Source organism: Salvelinus namaycush, chromosome 23 (genome assembly GCF_016432855.1).
Source record: "Salvelinus namaycush isolate Seneca chromosome 23, SaNama_1.0, whole genome shotgun sequence".
Lineage (NCBI taxonomy): Eukaryota > Metazoa > Chordata > Actinopteri > Salmoniformes > Salmonidae > Salvelinus > Salvelinus namaycush.
Genome location: NC_052329.1, coordinates 18,723,180 through 18,743,023, shown reverse-complemented (window position 1 = coordinate 18,743,023; position 19,844 = coordinate 18,723,180). Strand labels below are relative to the sequence as shown.

Below are 19,844 nucleotides of genomic sequence, written 5' to 3'. Positions count from 1 at the left end.
TTTACGTGTTAATGCCGTTAGCGTGGTGCCAGACAGAGAGTGGCCAAAGGCTGTGGAGAGACAACGGATCCCAGCGAGGGATCCTTATTATGATGTGTGTCTGGCATTTCATATGCCCTAGGTATCCCATTGTACCTTTATTATACCCCTTCTATCGCAATAGGAGCCAGGGCCTCGTGAGTTGGAGAGCATCGCTCTTATGGAGACTTCACAAGCATCACGGTAGACAGATACAAAGATAAGACTAAATACCTCTAGCCTTTGAGTTTCAAGGTTCCACACACACTGAGCGCCCCTTTGGATGATGAACTCACTCCCGCAACGCACCAAAGGTTAGCGGACTCTCTCTCTCTCTCTCTCTCTCTCTCTCTCTCTCTCTCTCTCTCTCTCTCTCTCTCTCTCTCTCTCTCTCTCTCTCTCTCTCTCTCTCTCTCTCTCTCTCTCTCTCTCTCTCTCTCTCTCTCTCTCTCTCTCTCTCTCTCTCTCTCTCTCTCTCTCTCTCTCTCTCTCTCTCTCTCTCTCTCTCTCTCTCTCTCTCTCTCTCTCTCTCTCTCTCTCTCTCTCTCTCTCTCTCTCTCTCTCTCTCTCTCTCTCTCTCTCTCTCTCTCTCTCTCTCTCTCACACAATAGATTTCAGGATCCAGAGCATGGCCTGAAGGCCATCATTTGTATCCTCTAACCCCCTCCCCTCCCTACCTGTCCAGGCTCCTGGCCCTGTCGTCTTGGTGACAGATGCATGGGGCTGGGTGACAAACAGATTAATAGTCTCTGATACCTGTGCCGGAGGATACCCACAGGAGAGTAGCGATGGCTCATACCCCTGTTCCCTACACGTTTGGTATGCCCCTGTTGTCTGAAACTGGGAGGAGAGAGGGTTTGGCAGATTAATAGGCCTGTGTCTTCCTGTCTTTCTGTCTTCCTGTTTCCATTGGTTGCACTGAGAGCCTACACGGTCTCTAAAGGATACAGGCTTGATCTGTCCACTCATGAGTCATTACTGGGCTCTGCTATGGTTGAGACAGAACCCAGTCGCTGTGGCCTGTTTTGTACACTACATTATGTCCTATTGTGGACATTTTCTACTCAATGAGCAATGTCTTCTGCACAGCTAAAAAAGATGTCCCTACAATTCCTGTGTATGTTACAGTACTACTGACACTGAACTGGAGACCAAAGGAGTCTTTGGAAGAGATTACTAGAATAATCTGCAGCTTGAGGTGCCCATTGAGAATTAATGGATTACAAACAAGCAATTTGGAGCTCAATATCTGAGCCCATCCTGAAGCCAACAGGGTATATCTTGATGTTTGACCATTGTTGTGTCCTCTGGCCTATTTCTGATAGTGACAGCTAAGTACCTCTGAGACCCTCCAGTCTGTAAAACTCTTTCAATTCATAATACTACAGAGGTCAAAAGGGCATGCACATACTCTACACAAACTGAACACCTGCGTTTTTCAAAATCGGTCCTCGGTACCTCAAGGGGTGGGGATGGGGGGGGGGGGCGAGTTTGGAAAACCCTGCTGTATACTCATACCCACACACATAGATGCACCATTCCCCAATTGCATAGACACAGTCCCCCTACTTTCTCTATTCATATTACAGAGACATGTCCATGTACACTGTCCACAGCACCAAGTGAGTTATCCATCTCTGAAAAGTTGTCTTGAAGTGTGATGTGATAAGAGAGCATTGGATAGAATCTACCTCTTCCTCTCCAAGGCAGCGGGCGGGTTGAGAGGTAGCTAGTGGGGGATTACTGAGCAGCCACTGAGTTGTGCTGGCTGGCAGTAATGACACAGCAGCCCCCCATCCCTCACTGCTGCCACTGGCAGGACCCCATCTCCTGGGAGCTGCTGAGGTAACGGCCAGGCTAATCAGCTCCATCTGACATCATCATCATCATCAGCCCCACACACACACTCTTCGGCTGTCTGTCGCAGAGCAAAGCCCGACCCGGCACAGCGGACAGATGAACACGATTAGGGTAGGAGAGGACAGGAGGGGTGTGTGTGTGGAGGGTGTATGTGTCAGTGGAGGCTGCTGAGGGGAGGACGGCTCATAATAATGGCTGGAACGGAGTTAATGGAATGGCATCACATACATGGAAACCTGAGAGAATCAGAAACAGAGCCACAGAGAGACACAGAGACACAGACAGAAACAGAGACACAGAGAGAAACAGAGACCGAGAGAAACAGACACAGACAGAAACAGACATAGAGAAACAGAGACACAGAGAGAAACAGAGACACAGAGAGTAACAAAGACACAGAGGGAAACAGAAACACAGAGAAAAACAGAGACACAGAGAGAAACAGACACAGAGAGAAACAGAGACACAGCGAGAAACAGAGACACAGACAGAAACAGAGACACAGAGAGAAACAGAGACACAGAGAGAAACAGACACAGAGACAAACAGAGATGCAGACAGAAACAGAGACACAGAGAGAAACAGAGACACAGAGAGAAACAGAGACACAGAGAGAAACAGAGACACAGAGAGAAACAGAGACACAGAGAGAAACAGAAACAGACACAGACAGAAACAGACATAGACAGAAACAGAAACAGACACAGACAGAAACAGACATAGACAGAAACAGACACAGACACAGACAGAAACAGACATAGAGAAACAGAAACAGAGACACAGAGAGAAACAGACATAGAGAAACAGAAACAGACACAGAGAGAAACAGAAACAGACAGAGAGAGAAACAGACACAGACAGAAACAGAGACAGACAGAAACGGAGACACAGAGAGAAACCGAGACAGAGAGAGAAACAGAGACAGAGAGAGAAACAGAGACAGAGAGAGAAAGAGAGACACAGAGAGGAACAGGCACAGAGAGAAACAGAGACACAGTGAGAACCAGCGACACAGAGAAAAACAGAGACAGCGAGAAACAGAGACAGAGAGAGAGGACACACAAATACACAAAGAGCCTAATCTCGTTACAGGGCACACAACCTTTTCCCTTTCCTCTCCCTCAATCACTCCTCTGTGTGATTTCTGAGCTCAATTGAGGAGTAACGTAAAATGACTTATTGACTTAAACATGTTACACTAGCCTGCATGTTACACTAGCCTGACTGGTTTATGGACCAAGCCAAGGCGGGTTAGTGCTGCAAACATTTATTATCCCCTTGGCTGACGTCCTCATTGGCTCTTTTGTATTTGTGCAATTTTAAGTAATGATATGGCAAATAAGTTTACCAGTGATTACTTTGAGTATTTCAATATCGTAAATTCAATGGGTATAGATGCTAGAAAGAACATAATAATAAATAAAAAACATTTCAATCACAAAAATCACTGTTTATCTTATACAATTACGAATAAATATAGATTTGAATTCAGCTCTAACTACGTAGGGTACAACACCAGGGTACATGACATTAAAGTCCAAATGAGCACATTACAGCACTCCTCTCTCTGGTCTGGCTGATGAGGATCTGTCCCCTGTAATGGATTTCTCTGTTTCACAGATGAGATCAAAATTCCTCAGGGTTGCAAACGGATGTCCCTCCTTGGGTGCATGGTGGGTTACAGAAGAGTTGCACATCGCCAAGACCTCACCGGTAATGATCGCCGCCCTCTTTATCATGCCTTTGATATGGAGTTGCTAAATGATCACACGTTTACTTAGTCGTCGATCGAAGTCGGGGGGTATCAGAGAGCTGTATAATCCGAAGGCCCCCTGGCTTAATTCGTTAGCCTCAGGGTTTGGGAGGGAGACCAAACAGCCTTGTGCCTCTGCCTCTGCTCTCCAGGCCTCATTTTGCCCCCTGCCTCACAGACGTAAGCATAATATGTTCTCTCACTACTCCCATTATTGGACAGAACATTATAGATTAATGTCCAGCTTTCATAAGAAAGACTGGTAGAATAAGGGGAAGGAAATGGAAAAGTATGCAAGGGAGAGAGAATAAGACTGAATATAAATGTATTTAGTGGAGTTTAAATATATGAAGTGGAGATGATACAAAAGCCAAGCCTCTCTCTCATACCAGAACCTGCTTTGAAGACCATTAGAGAATCAAAATGGCTGGCTCTCAATGATTTCAAATAGAATGCAGAAATGCCTTGTGCTAGGAGCTCATCCGGATTCAACACATGAAAGGAGACAGATGAAATGCAGACCTGAGGATTAAAAAAAAAACTGCTTCATTAATACACATTATTTTATTTTCAGCCCCTCTTAAGTGGTCCTTTAGCGAAGGGTATCTTTTGTGGATTTTCCATGAAAAATACAATTTTATCGAGAGTTAGGGGATTCTATGAGCTGATGCTATTCAAATCCTCTGAATGACTTTCTACCACAACAGATGAGACCACAGGGTCATCAGGTACAGTGTACCACCAATACAAAAAATGAACACTATAGATCCGCTACATCAAATAGATTCTTTGCCAGGATCACATATGCCACTAACAGTCTATTTCCTGAAGGGAGAATAAAGTAATGCTCTCTCTGCAGGCAGTGAAACCAATTACCCAAAGTACCACAATCCAGAAATACGTACTTCACTGTGTGCGCTAAAAGCACTGCATTTTGTGAGGTGTGTGTCCATCAATCAGACATGGCAGCTTGTCCTGCTAGTTACAGTATAAGTAGACACAACAGATCAAAGTAGCAAACTAGCCTGCTGACCACCCTCACACCTGGTCTGGCGGGCTGCTGTACTGTATACATCATGCCCTGGATGAGCTCCTGCATTACCCCATCTCTCGGTCCCTGCCCCTTGATCTCTGGTCCCTGGAGACGACTGGGGCTTGCGCCAACAGCTGGGCATCTGGCTGGGAGCAGCTGCTGTCTGCCTGGGGCAAGAGAGCAGGAGTCAGGAGGTAAAACCTCGCTATCCCTCCCCTTTCACCTAACAAATGCCTTCCTCCCTCCCAGCATTTTGTGCCCACGCAGAGCAGTCAGGGTACTCTCATCTTTGAGACAGTTGATTCCTGGCAGCCGTGGTAAACCTAGCATTTACCTCAGCTGCTGGGTTCACATACTGCTGCAATTACAACCATTAGCACGGTTAAATTAACAGATTTGCAGGCAGCAGCCGGTGTAGGCAGCAGACAGAGACACCTTCTTTTAGTCTATGGCCAAACCACCAGGCCCGGGAGCCACTGCAACTAGGTGTGTCATTTAAAAAAAGTGACACAATTGCCCACCCTCTTTTTCTTTTTACCCCTCTACATACAGTTGTCTCAGCTGACAAAGGCTCCACATTGCCACACACTGATGGTGCAGCATGATGGTGACCTGGGAAGCGTTTGATATGTAGCGTTCCAGACACAGAGGTCTCTGAAGTGACAAGGCCAGAAAGATAAAACATCAACAAAAACAATGAGAGGAAACACAATCGCATGTTCTCGTTCGACCGATGGGGGAGGTCGGTAGAAATATTATGGTTGGCATCTATCCGAATCACAAACCAATAGTGTCAGATGCTAAAAACGGCCACTCCCCACAACTCCCACTTTCCCTCACTTCTATTGTTTAATTAAAATGAAGACAATAGACCATGATGTTGTTGGTGACTTCTTGTCCTCCCCTTAATAAAGTTGTGATTGCCTTCTAACAGGTGAACACAGTTGTTATGGTGCCTCTGACCTGCCGCTGTCCCCTTCACACAATCTCAACTCATTAGACAGTCAATTAATGCCTTTTTTATTAACTCCAAATGGACTCCTTCATATGAAAGCAATTAAAGGGAAGAATGGATGCTTTGTGAAAAGGAAACATTTGGCTCGGACATCTTTGTTGTCGAATAACCTTGGCTTCCTCTTCACAACTGCATTACTAGGTGAATTACTGTATGTCTAACACTCTCACTACTGCAGCAATAATACCAACAACCACTCAGTGATCCTCCCTCGTATAGTTAGCATATTTCAAGGTTTGCATGAGCTTTTAGGAGCCTAAAGTAATTGATGAGAAGAAATTAATGGGAATACAAAAGCTTCAATTTGTTTCAATGTGGCATAATCCATCAAATTTATTTCAATACATATTTTTTTTTATAAAGCCCTTTTTAGATCAGCAGTTGTCACAAAGTGCTTATACAGAAAGTGCTTTTAGTCAATTACGTCGTTGTTCCATAACTCAAGGAAGAATGCAAAACAGAATGAATTGTTTGGCTATTTTATGTTATGGTTGGGCAAGTTACATCTGAATTAATTGGGAATGAAGGTAAAACTTTATTGTAATAATGTAACGCTGGAGAGATTTTTAAGTAACATAAAAAACTATTAGATGTTGGCACTGCACATGGCCCTCTAGAGGCCTCCTCACACTATTAAAAATGGATCCTGTTCTATGGTGCTTAGCTTATTAAGATGTCATATGTGCAAACATTGCTGGTTTGAGGTGAATACCCCTGTGGTACAATCTTCTGTGTACAGTCTATTCGCCCTGTCGCTCTTTAGCTGTCGATGGCTCTTTAGGGCCTGTCCCAGGCTACAGAGAGTGCTTCACAAACATATTGTGCTTTTTCACATAATTAGGCTGGAGGGATTTCATTAAAAACACTGGCGTGGGGGCTTTCTACTTGCACCAGTAATACTGAAGCAATCTAGCTTGGGCCTGTCTCTCTCTCTCTCTCTGTCTCTCTCTCTCTCTGTCTCGCTCTCTCTTTCTCTGTCTCTCTCTCTCTCTGTCTCTCTCTCTCTCTCTCTCTGTCTCTCTCTCTCTCTGTCTCTCTCTCTCTCTCTCTCTCTGTCTCGCTCTCTCTTTCTCTGTCTCTCTCTCTCTCTGTCTCGCTCTCTCTTTCTCTGTCTCACTCTCTCTCTCTCTCTCTCTCTTTCTCTAAGCTCTAAGCTCTCAATTACAAACAGCATATCAGCATCCAAGTGTTTATGACCAATATTAAATATTTTATTTTGTATATATACTGCTTGGTGCGTGGCTGCAGTTCAAGATTTTTGTTTGATTATCTCCAGGGGTCATATCCACTATTAAAGGTTTACAATTCATACTGTATGTTTTTATTCCATAGAAATTATGAGAGCAAGTTTATAAATTGAACTACTAGCCAGTTTGGCCATCCTAATCATGCAAAAAAAAAACATGAATAAAGTGAGAAAGTGTTTTGCCCATTTCATACTGTACCTAAACATTGTGATTTTAACTGAATTCCTTTCTTACTGCATAATGCAAGATGCAAAATAAATGTACAGTACTGTCCAATTAGATTATAGAGTAGAGAGTACTAATCTGAACGCAATTATTCCAGTCCTTTAATGGTTCTCTCTTCTATGCCCCCCTCTTCTCCCCACTCCCCTGTCGACCGAGCCAGCTCGACACCCGCTCCAGCCCCAGGACACTGACCTGGGTTCAGCAGAGGATAATAGAATTCCTACATCCTCCTACCCATTACTTACTGCGGGCCTGGGCTCTATGTAAATATTTGTACAACAATTTCCATGCAGATCCAGCTTGGTCAGTACAACAGGCTGATGCACCACCAGTGGACTGCACATTAACACCTGGTAAATAGGAACAGTATAAAATAACAGAATAGTCAGATGATGGAGATATGGTGGAGTAGAGGCCTTACGTTCTGATTTACGAGTGCTAAATGCATACCCTCTGTTGGTAAATACAGATTTAGTTTTATAAAAAAGACATAGCAACTAAATACATTGATATTGAGTTCATATTTTACAAATCAACTTCCTCAAACAAAAAATAGGGTTTACTATAGCTAGTTGAATTATCTGTAATCCCTTTGAATTTGCAGGATCTTTAGGAGATTAAAGTGTTTTACCAAAGTTTGCGCAATTGACAGGTCAAATTGAACTAAACGTAATTGATGTTCTCTGTAAATTCTCCCTAAATTGTAACTTCAATAAAAAAATGTCAATGCTTGACTGGAACTTTGATAGATGGTCATATACCACAGTAACGATAGGGCTCAATATTATTATTATTATTTTTTTATTTCTATTTTTTTTAACCAGGTAGGCAAGTTGAGAACAAGTTCTCATTTACAATTGCGACCTGGCCAAGATAAAGCAAAGCAGTTCGACACATACAACAACACAGAGTTACACCTCGAGCAAAACAAACATACAGTCAATAATACAGTAGAAACATAAACATGGTCGCATTTCGCATTTCGCTCCGCAGGTAGTATTACATTTCATTACAGTACAACGGTTTGACTTGTCTGATCTTAGCTAGCTACATAGCCGTCTTTGTATCAAAGATAATTGTGTAGTTTAGAGTAATTATCGTAATTACCGAGGTTAGCTAGTCAGCTATTTTCGTCCTAGTCAACACTGCTAGCTAGCCAGCAGCTAGCAGCTAGCCAACGTCTACCGTCTACCGAATAGCAGCACTGTTGGAGCGAGTGGTCGCATTTCGCTCCGCAGGTAGTATTACATTTCATTACAGTACAACGGTTTGACTTGTCTGATCTTAGCTAGCTACATAGCCGTCTTTGTATCAAAGATAATTGTGTAGTTTAGAGTAATTATCGTAATTACCGAGGTTAGCTAGTCAGCTATTTTCGTCCTAGTCAACACTGCTAGCTAGCCAGCAGCTAGCAGCTAGCCAACGTCTACCGTCTACCGAATAGCAGCACTGTAGAAACTATTACATTAGTTTCTACATTACAACGGAACGACTTGATTAGTGTAGTGTTAGCTAGCTACATAGTTGTCGTTGCTGTCTTTGTATCCAAGGTAATTGTGTAGTTTAGAGTAATTATCGTAATTACCGAGGTTAGCTAGCCAGCTATTTTCGTCCTAACGTAGGCAACACTGCTAGCAAGCCAGCAGCTAGCCAACGTCTACCGTCTACCGAATTGCAGCACTGTAGAAACTATTACATTACAACGGAACGACTTGATTAGTGTAGTGTTAGCTAGCTACATAGTTGTCTTTGCTGTCTTTGTATCCAAGATAATTGTGTAGTTTAGAGTAATTGTCAAGGTTACCTAGCCAGTTACCGAGGCTACCTAGCCAGCTACACTTTCAAACTAAGTCAACAACGCAGCCACTGCTAGCTAGCCTACTCCACCAGCCAGCAGCACTGTATCATTTTAGTCAATAAGATTTTTTGCAACGTAAGCTTAACTTTCTGAACATTCGAGACGTGTAGTCCACTTGTCATTCCAATCTCCTTTGCATTAGCGTAGCCTCTTCTGTAGCCTGTCAACTATGTGTCTGTCTATCCCTCTTCTCTCCTCTCTGCACAGACCATACAAACGCTTCACACCGCGTGGCCGCCGCCACTCTAACCTGGTGGTCCCAGCGCGCACGACCCACGTGGAGTTCCAGGTCTCCGGCAGCCTCTGGAACTGCCGATCTGCGGCCAACAAGGCAGAGTTCATCTCAGCCTATGCTTCCCTCCAGTCCCTCGACTTCTTGGCACTGACGGAAACATGGATTACCACAGATAACACTGCTACTCCTACTGCTCTCTCCTCGTCTGCCCACGTGTTCTCGCACACCCCGAGAGCTTCTGGTCAGCGGGGTGGTGGCACTGGGATCCTCATCTCTCCCAAGTGGACATTCTCTCTTTCTCCCCTGACCCATCTGTCTATCGCCTCCTTTGAATTCCATGCTGTCACAGTTACCAGCCCTTTCAAGCTTAACATCCTTATCATTTATCGCCCCCCAGGTTCCCTTGGAGAGTTCATCAATGAGCTTGACGCCTTGATAAGTTCCTTTCCTGAGGATGGCTCACCTCTCACAGTTCTGGGTGACTTTAACCTCCCCACGTCTACCTTTGACTCATTCCTCTCTGCCTCCTTCTTTCCACTCCTCTCCTCTTTTGACCTCACCCTCTCACCTTCCCCCCCTACTCACAAGGCAGGCAATACGCTTGACCTCATCTTTACTAGATGCTGTTCTTCCACTAATCTCATTGCAACTCCCCTCCAAGTCTCCGACCACTACCTTGTATCCTTTTCCCTCTCGCTCTCATCCAACACTTCCCACACTGCCCCTACTCGGATGGTATCGCGCTGTCCCAACCTTTGCTCTCTCTCCCCCGCTACTCTCTCCTCTTCCATCCTATCATCTCTTCCCTCTGCTCAAACCTTCTCCAACCTATCTCCTGATTCTGCCTCCTCAACCCTCCTCTCCTCCCTTTCTGCATCCTTTAACTCTCTATGTCCCCTATCCTCCAGGCCGGCTCGGTCCTCCCCTCCTGCTCCGTGGCTCGACGACTCATTGCGAGCTCACAGAACAGGGCTCCGGGCAGCCGAGCGGAAATGGAGGAAAACTCGCCTCCCTGCGGACCTGGCATCCTTTCACTCCCTCCTCTCTACATTCTCCTCTTCTGTCTCTGCTGCTAAAGCCACTTTCTACCACTCTAAATTCCAAGCATCTGCCTCTAACCCTAGGAAGCTCTTTGCCACCTTCTCCTCCCTCCTGAATCCTCCTCCCCCTCCCCCCCTCCTCCTCCCTCTCTGCGGATGACTTCGTCAACCATTTTGAAAAGAAGGTCGACGACATCCGATCCTCGTTTGCTAAGTCAAACGACACCGCTGGTTCTGCTCACACTGCCCTACCCTGTGCTTTGACCTCTTTCTCCCCTCTCTCTCCAGATGAAATCTCGCGTCTTGTGACGGCCGGCCGCCCAACAACCTGCCCGCTTGACCCTATCCCCTCCTCTCTTCTCCAGACCATTTCCGGAGACCTTCTCCCTTACCTCACCTCGCTCATCAACTCATCCCTGACCGCTGGCTACGTCCCTTCCGCCTTCAAGAGAGCGAGAGTTGCACCCCTGCTGAAAAAACCTACACTCGATCCCTCCGATGTCAACAACTACAGACCAGTATCCCTTCTTTCTTTTCTCTCCAAAACTCTTGAACGTGCCGTCCTTGGCCAGCTCTCCTGCTATCTCTCTCAGAATGACCTTCTTGATCCAAATCAGTCAGGTTTCAAGACTAGTCATTCAACTGAGACTGCTCTTCTCTGTGTCACGGAGGCGCTCCGCACTGCTAAAGCTAACTCTCTCTCCTCTGCTCTCATCCTTCTAGACCTATCGGCTGCCTTTGATACAGTGAACCATCAGATCCTCCTCTCCACCCTCTCCGAGTTGGGCATCTCCGGCGCGGCCCACGCTTGGATTGCGTCCTACCTGACAGGTCGCTCCTACCAGGTGGCGTGGCGAGAATCTGTCTCCGCACCACGTGCTCTCACCACTGGTGTCCCCCAGGGCTCTGTTCTAGGCCCTCTCCTATTCTCGCTATACACCAAGTCACTTGGCTCTGTCATATCCTCACATGGTCTCTCCTATCATTGCTATGCAGATGACACACAATTAATCTTCTCCTTTCCCCCTTCTGATAACCAGGTGGCGAATCGCATCTCTGCATGTCTGGCAGACATATCAGTGTGGATGACGGATCACCACCTCAAGCTGAACCTCGGCAAGACGGAGCTGCTCTTCCTCCCGGGGAAGGACTGCCCGTTCCATGATCTCGCCATCACGGTTGACAACTCCATTGTGTCCTCCTCCCAGAGTGCTAAGAACCTTGGCGTGATCCTGGACAACACGCTGTCGTTCTCAACTAACATCAAGGCGGTGACCCGTTCCTGTAGGTTCATGCTCTACAACATTCGCAGAGTACGACCCTGCCTCACACAGGAAGCGGCGCAGGTCCTAATCCAGGCACTTGTCATCTCCCGTCTGGACTACTGCAACTCGCTGTTGGCTGGGCTCCCTGCCTGTGCCATTAAACCCCTACAACTCATCCAGAACGCCGCAGCCCGTCTGGTGTTCAACCTTCCCAAGTTCTCTCACGTCACCCCGCTCCTCCGCTCTCTCCACTGGCTTCCAGTTGAAGCTCGCATCCGCTACAAGACCATGGTGCTTGCCTACGGAGCTGTGAGGGGAACGGCACCTCCGTACCTTCAGGCTCTGATCAGGCCCTACACCCAAACAAGGGCACTGCGTTCATCCACCTCTGGCCTGCTCGCCTCCCTACCTCTGAGGAAGTACAGCTCCCGCTCAGCCCAGTCAAAACTGTTCGCTGCTCTGGCACCCCAATGGTGGAACAAACTCCCCCACGACGCCAGGTCAGCGGAGTCAATCACCACCTTCCGGAAACACCTGAAACACCACCTCTTTAAGGAATACCTAGGATAGGATAAAGTAATCCTTCTAACCCCCCCCCCCCCTTAAAAGAGTTAGATGCACTATTGTAAAGTGGTTGTTCCACTGGATATCATAAGGTGAATGCACCAACTTGTAAGTCGCTCTGGATAAGAGTGTCTGCTAAATGACTTAAATGTAAATGTAAATGTAAATAAGTCTATATACAATGTGAGCAAATGAGGTGAGATAAGGGAGGTAAAGGCAAAAAAAGGCCATGGTGGCGAGGTAAATAAAATATAGCAGGTAAAACACTGGAATGGTAGATATGCAGTGGAAGAATGTGCAAAGTAGAAATAGAAATAATGGGGTGCAAAGGAGCAAAATAAATAAATACAGTAGGGGAAGAGGTAGTTGTTTGGGCTAAATTATAGATGGGCTATGTACAGGTGCAGTCATCTGTGAGCTGCTCTGACAGCTGGTGCTTAAAGCTAGTGAGGGAGATGTGTTTCCAGTTTCAGAGATTTTTGTAGTTCGTTCCAGTCATTGGCAGTAGAGAACTGGAAGGAGATGCGGCCAAAGGAGGAATTGGCTTTGGGGGTGACCAGAGAGATATACCTGCTGGAGCACGTGCTACAGGTGGGTGCTGCTATAGTGACCAGCGAGCTGAGATAAGGGGGGACTTTACCTAGCAGGGTCTTGTAGATGACCTGGAGCCAGTGGGTTTGGCGACGAGTATGAAGCGAGGGCCAGCCAACGAGAGCGTACAGGTCGCAGTGGTGGGTAGTATATGGGGCTTTGGTGACAAAACGGATGGCACTGTGATAGACTGCATACAATTTATTGAGTAGGGTATTGGAGGCTATTTTGTAAATGACATCGCCGAAGTCGAGGATCGGTAGGATAGTCAGTTTTATGAGGGTATGTTTGGCAGCGTGAGTGAAGGAGGCTTTGTTTTGCGAAATAGGAAGCCAATTCTAGATTTAATTTTGGATTGGAGATGCTTAATATGAGTCTGGAAGGAGAGTTAAAGTCTAGCCAGACACCTAGGTATTTGTAGTTATCCACATATTCTAAGTCAGAACCGTGCAGAGTAGTGATGCTAGTCGGGCGGCGGGTGCAGGCAGCCATCGGTTGAAGAGCATGCATTTAGTTTTACTAGCGTTTAAGAGCAGTTGGAGGCCCCGGAAGGAGTGTTGTATGGCATTGAAGCTCATTTGGAGGTTTGTTAACACATTGTCCAAAGAAGGGCCAGATGTATACAGAATGGTGTCGTCTGCGTAGAGGTGGATCAAAGAATCACCCGCAGTAAGAGCGACATCATTGATGTATACAGAGAAAAGAGTCGGCACGAGAATTGAACCCTGTGGCACCCTCATAGAGACGGCCAGAGGTCCGGACAACAGGCCCTCTTTGACACACTGAACTCTATCTGAGAAGTAGTTGGTGAACCAGGCGAGGCAGTCATTTGAGAAACCAAGGCTGTTGAGTCTGCCGATAAGAATATAGTGATTGACAGAGTCAAAAGCCTTGGCCAGGTCGATGAAGACGGCTGCACAGTACTGTCTTTTATCGATGGCAGTTATGATATCGTTTAGGACCTTGAGCGTGTCTGAGGTGCACCCGTGACCAGTTTTGAAACCGGATTGCACAGCGGAGAAGGTACGGTGGGATTCGAAATGGTCAGTGATCTGTTTGTTAACTTGGCTTTCGAAGACTTTAGAATGGCAGGGCAGGATTGATATAGGTCTGTAACAGTTTGGGTCTAGAGTGTCTCCCCACGGAAGCTTTCCAGTCTTTAGGATACTGTAACTACTGTTGAAATATCAACGTTTTCCCTGAATTACAACCATAATGTCAATACACTCTTAGGGGTTTTTCCGAAACACCGACTGCCAGCTATGAGGTAAAATAGGGCTACAATCATAGAACTAGCAGTTCATTGGGTTTGACTATGTAGCAAACTATAATGACCACAAGATACCTGCCGTGTACAGAGGGCCATCAATAGCATAGCTAAACACAGGGCTACATGAGCAATATCCACAGCCAGCTAATGCAAATCCATCCAGATGGGAGATAACATGCTGATATCAGTGGGCTGGGGAGGTTAGACAGGCAGAATAATCACAACACATAGCCCACTGTATTTATTATTGAATGGTTCCTTATGAGGCCACTAATTCAGTCTGAATAACCTGCATGTGGATGTATTGAAATGTCTGTGAGGATATAGGAAACGGATACAATGATAATGGAATGAGAGAGATGGTACACACTACATAGTATAAAGGAATTTAAAGGACACATAGCATTGCATGCCATTAAAGATCAGGAAATTACATATAAATAAGTTCCTAAATCATATTTCACTTCCATATTGTGAAAACACACACACTCTCCCCTCTGCTTCCTTGGCCAGGCAACAGCTGTGTTTGGTGCAAGTGGAAGAGCAGTTAATGAGCCAAACACAACGCTTGACAATTCACATCTGCTGCCACTCTCCAACCTCTGCCAGCACCCCAGCCTGACTGGGCCTCCCTGGACAGGGGCCTACGGCCAGAGCCCACACCTGGGAACGACACACACACAAATACACTCACCTTAAAAAGGCATTATACTCACATACACACAGTAAGGATTTAGACTGGAGACTACATCCATTCACATCCCTCATCCAACAGCAGACCCAAACCAAGGGCTATTACATGTTTTCCAGGGAAGTGGTTAGGGACGTAGCGTTGATGGCTGTCACGTCAACGTCATATTCCTATTGTCTCTGATATCCACCTAAGAGCAACATGAAACCCCTCTGTGACAGCCATTGCTGCTGCTCATTTCAGGCTTAAAAAGGGTGTGTGTGACAGGGGCAGCAGAGAGAAAGTTACCAGGGCTGACTTGGTTCTCCAATGTGAGCGGCATTGTGGCTCCAGGGCTTTGCTCATGTTCTCCCCTCAGGCTGCTCTCTCACAAAGCCAGCCCAGCCATTGGTGGCGCAACCTGGGGTTCAGAACGCTCCCCTTAGGCCTATCTGTCCAGAAGGCTCATTAAACCAGTGCTGGCCAAGTCCAAATCGACCACCAGACCACCCATACCTACTTTATGTGGTTGTGTGAGTCACAGCATGTGAGGCGGAGGGGGATATATGGATTGCTATTCGAATATTTTTCTGGAGACAGTGATGATTGTATGCTTGGCTAGGCACCAGGCCTCTCTACCTACTGGACCATCTGGATGGTCTGTGAGAGCAGTATGGTAGAACAGAACGGCTAGCTTCCCAACGTCAACGTGTGCATATATAGACCAAGATGAGTGGGCATGCATGAGAACGCACATATGCAGACATAAGCACGCATGTTCATGTCTACACACACACACACACACACACACACACACACACACACACACACACACTACAGCGATCCCATCTGGTGCCTTAACTTTGTGACAAGTTGCCATGCTGTGACTGTGTCATGGTAAAGTCTGTGTACAGTGCTGTCGTAGTGCATGGCTGAAAAGCTGTACTGTAAAGGGATCTGCAAGGTGTTTTTGTTGCGTAGTCTATGACCTCATTTAAACATCAAAAAACGGTTCACCTGCTGGTTTAACCTGACCACACACCAACATGCACGCACGCGCGCACACACACACACACACACACACACACACACACACACACACACACACACACACACACACACACACACACACACACACACACACACACACACACACACACACACACACACACACACACACACACACACACACACACACACACACACACACACACACACACACACACACACACACACGGGTAGACACATGCAGAATACACATTAAGCTAACAAAGCTTCCCAGCAGACACCTGCTGAAACAGTATCTAAAATCAAGTCAAATGTTATTGGTCACATACACATGGTTAGCAGATGTTATTGCGAGTGTAGCAAGATGCTTGTGCTTCTAGTTCCGACAGTGCAGCAATATCTAACATGTAATCTAAGAATTCCACAACAACTACCTAATTCACACAAATCTAACCTGACCACACACAAATCCTCCATCATCCAGGTTTACCCAGGGTCTTATCCCCCTAAAAATGTCTGTCTTTCTCTAATTGCATTTGATAACAATTTTGTCAAGGCTCTTCTGGCAGCCGACATGCGGTGGTCCCACCAGCAGCTGTGGCTAATTAGCTGCTATCGCTAGCTCTTTTGGCTCTCCCTCTACTGCATCCACTGGCCCATTCCATCCTAAGTATAAATTATTGGATTGTCGAGGATAGCTAGAGCTGGCAAAGGAGTGAGCGAGAGATTGAGGGTGATGAGAAGTAGTGCGAAGGGAAGAGAGAGGGTGAAATGGTGAATAGGACTCAGATTCCTGTTCCTTGATTATTTGTTCACGGCTTTCCAAAGTGTTGTCCTTGGCCATAACAAAAGAGGTTGTTAAGCCAACACAAGGTCACGGTAACTATTCCAATCACTCTAGTCAATGTGTTTCTTTATTGACTCTAGTGAAACTGACTCAATGCACTCTCACCCTGGCTCAATGGTGTGTGATCTTCCAATAGTCTCTGCACTGATACATTCCACTCACTGTGTGGTTGCCTGCTTCCAGGCATTCTGAGGCATTACAATGACCTAAAGGTCATTCACTGACCTTAAATTATTAGTAAAAGTTTAGCTTGTGCTAGAGCTAGTGTTTTGTTGGAGTGGAGAAAACGTTAAGGGACAAAAGACTGATCTGTCTAACATAAGATGTTACACAGAGACCAAAGCCCAAACACAGTTGGAAACAACATGGCTACATCTAAAAACTAGTGTACTCAGCCTTCCAACAACCCAATAAGGATAGTGACTATAGCCTCTGAGCACAATACCATAAGGTGTCGGAGTGCAGGTGAATTACCCTGATGAAAAATGGTCCTAAAGCACACCGTTGCCTCACTATGTGTCACATTCCAATGATAAATATGCAATTTCAGAATGTGGGGGGGACATGCCCTCGTCCCCAGTGAAAGTTACGCCCCTGCAACAAATGGTCAAAATATGAACCTTCAAGATTAAAATAAAATGGTCTCACATGGGCAAGCTGTAGACAGCTCATTTAAGGGAGGGAGATACATCTTGAGCATTTCTGGGCTAATGGCTCTTCAAAGACTTGGTCCACAGCCACTGGAGAACAGTTATTTTACTAAGAAATTACTCCACTGGCATATGTTAATCAAATAGCATCAGCTTACGAGCGAATTGTGAGACAGATAGGGGAGAGATAATAAATATCATCAGGAAACATTCCTTTAGGTTTGATTGATGTCACATCTCACATCTGTGCATACGGAAGCTAGCTCCTCTACAATTAGTCAAGTTTACAATTTGCTTGTAACTTTTTGACAGCTTTCAAAAATGCAACTCTTCTCCTGAATATTTACAATTTCTTCAGATGTTGTTTGCATTGGGCAATGTCGATCAATAACATGGCAACAGAAACATCTATTTGTGGAATATGACATTATTAATTTCAGTAGGCCATCTAGTGGAGAGTGGATCTACTACATCAGAGAGACAGCAAAAGTCCTATACTGTAGCTTGTTGTTGCATCTTCTAGCAGAACATCTTAAACACTATAACCCAAAAGAGCATGCATGTATTAGGTACGGCTACACTCCCATATCACTAAATGATGTATGAGTATCATTAGTATGGTCACTCTCACAGAGATCCTATTCTACTCAAATCAAATCACATTTTATTTGTCACATGCACCAAATACAACCGTACCGTGAAATGCTTAGTGGTAGCCTAGTGGTTAGAGCGTCGGGTCAGTAACCGAAAGGTTGCTGTATCGAGTCCCCGAGCTGACAAGGTAAAAATCTGTCATTCTGCTCCTGAACAAGGCAGCTAACCCACTGTTCCCCTCGTAGGCTGTCATTGCAAATAAGAATTTGTTCTTAACTGACTTGCCTAGTTAAATGAAATGGGAAAAAAACAAGCCATTAACCAACAATGCAGTTTAAAGAAAAATAAGAGCTAAGAAAATATTTAATTAATAAAATAAAAGATTAACAATAAAATAACAATAATGAGGCTCTACACAGGGGGTACTGGTACTGAGTCAATGTGCGGTGGTACAGGTTAGTTGAGGCAATTATTGTAATTCTTTATTCTATGGCTACTGTATTCTCCCTCTCCCTCCACGGGACTTATATAGTGGGGCACTATAGTAACATGTTCTTCCCTAGCAAATAGAAGTTACAGCATAGTTATTTGGAAAGAATATGAGATTCTTGAGCATGTGACTACACACTGAGTGTGGAGTTTTAGTGAAAGATTGTCATTGGACATCACTTTTCACCATCTGTAGGCTGATAGATGATAATAGATAACTGTGGCACATCAGATTTATCTTCATTGTAACTATTCATAAAGACGCTCCTGTCAATACTAACTCTCTATGCATTGATTTTTTTATTTTTTTATTTCACCTTTATTTAACCAGGTAGGCTAGTTGAGAACAAGTTCTCATTTACAACTGCGACCTGCCCAAGATAAAGCAAAGCAGTGTGACACAGACAACAACACAGAGTTACACATGGAATTAACAATATACAAGCCAATAACACAAAAACAAGTCAATGACACAGTAGAAAAAAAGGAAGTCTATATACAGTGTGTGCAAAAGGCATGAGGAGGTAGGCAATAAATAGGCCATAGGAACGAATAATTACAATTTAGCAGATTAACTCTGGAGTGATAAATGAGCAGATGATGATGTGCAAGTAGAGATACTGGTGTGCAAAAGAGCAGAAAAGTAAATAAAATAATAACAGTATGGGGATGAGGTAGGTAGATTGGGTGGGCTATTTACAGATGGACTATGTACAGCTGCAGTGATCGGTTAGCTGCTCAGATAGCTGATGTTCAAAGTTGGTGAGGGAAATAAAAGTCTCCAACTTCAGCGATTTTTGCAATTTGTTCCAGTCACTGGCAGCAGAGAACTGGAAGGAAAGGCGGCCAAATGAGGTGTTGGCTTTGGGGATGATCAGTGAGATATACCTGCTGGAACGTGTGCTACGGGTGGGTATAACTCTGGGGATATAACTCTGAATGGTCATTTTAACTTAGATGTTCTATGGGAGACTTATGTGGATGGATGGACAGGCATGCTACACTTCAGTGGTAAAGTAGGACTATGTCTGTAGTATCCAACACTGTTTTTTTCTTCAAGTTCTGTATCACAGGAAGATGGAAAAATAGACACCTGACAAAACCTGAAACATAGTAGTCAAATTGACAGGACTCTGGGCTTATTTGCTATGCTGTATCTAACCTTACATTACACGGCTCACTTCTGTCAAGGGCTTGTTCACTATGCTGCAGGTAGAAAGGGATCTGAATAAAAGACATATTAAAGTAGACAGTCTATTCTGTATCAGACAACAGGTGTTGCAGTACAGTTTGAACATTATGCCAACCATGCTATTGGTGTCATGGGGAGAAGAACCAGAGGTGGATTCATATTTAATCAAGATAGATGATGCAAATGTGCTCGAGTGTTGCATTCTGTATTTACTGGCTTCCTCACTACGCCCACACACACAAGCTCTCGGCACAGCCAAGGTGTGAGGTGTTCAGAGGAAAGTGTTGCAAGGGGAAAGTGTAAAACATGTCACTGGCACCAATAACAACATCTTTGCTTTTGACTTCATAGTTCTTGCCGCTACCTTCACAGGTCAAAACATCTGAACCTTTTTCTGTTATGATTCTATGTGTTAGATTT

At 45.1% G+C, this 19,844-nt stretch overlaps 1 protein-coding gene across 1 annotated transcript in view; it reads right to left on the bottom strand.

The window, feature by feature from the left end:
• Positions 1–14,987, bottom strand: part of LOC120018512 (kin of IRRE-like protein 3) — a 133,680-nt gene extending 118,693 nt beyond the window's left edge. The window contains exons 1-5 of the mRNA XM_038961740.1: positions 14,954–14,987; positions 14,575–14,637; positions 4,676–4,831; positions 2,107–2,114; positions 696–774 (exon numbers count right to left, since the gene is read on the bottom strand). Of these exons, the coding sequence (XP_038817668.1) occupies positions 696–774; positions 2,107–2,114; positions 4,676–4,831; positions 14,575–14,637; positions 14,954–14,987 (340 nt within the window). The remainder of the gene's footprint in view (positions 1–695; positions 775–2,106; positions 2,115–4,675; positions 4,832–14,574; positions 14,638–14,953) is intronic.
• Between the last annotated feature and the right edge of the window lie 4,857 nt (positions 14,988–19,844).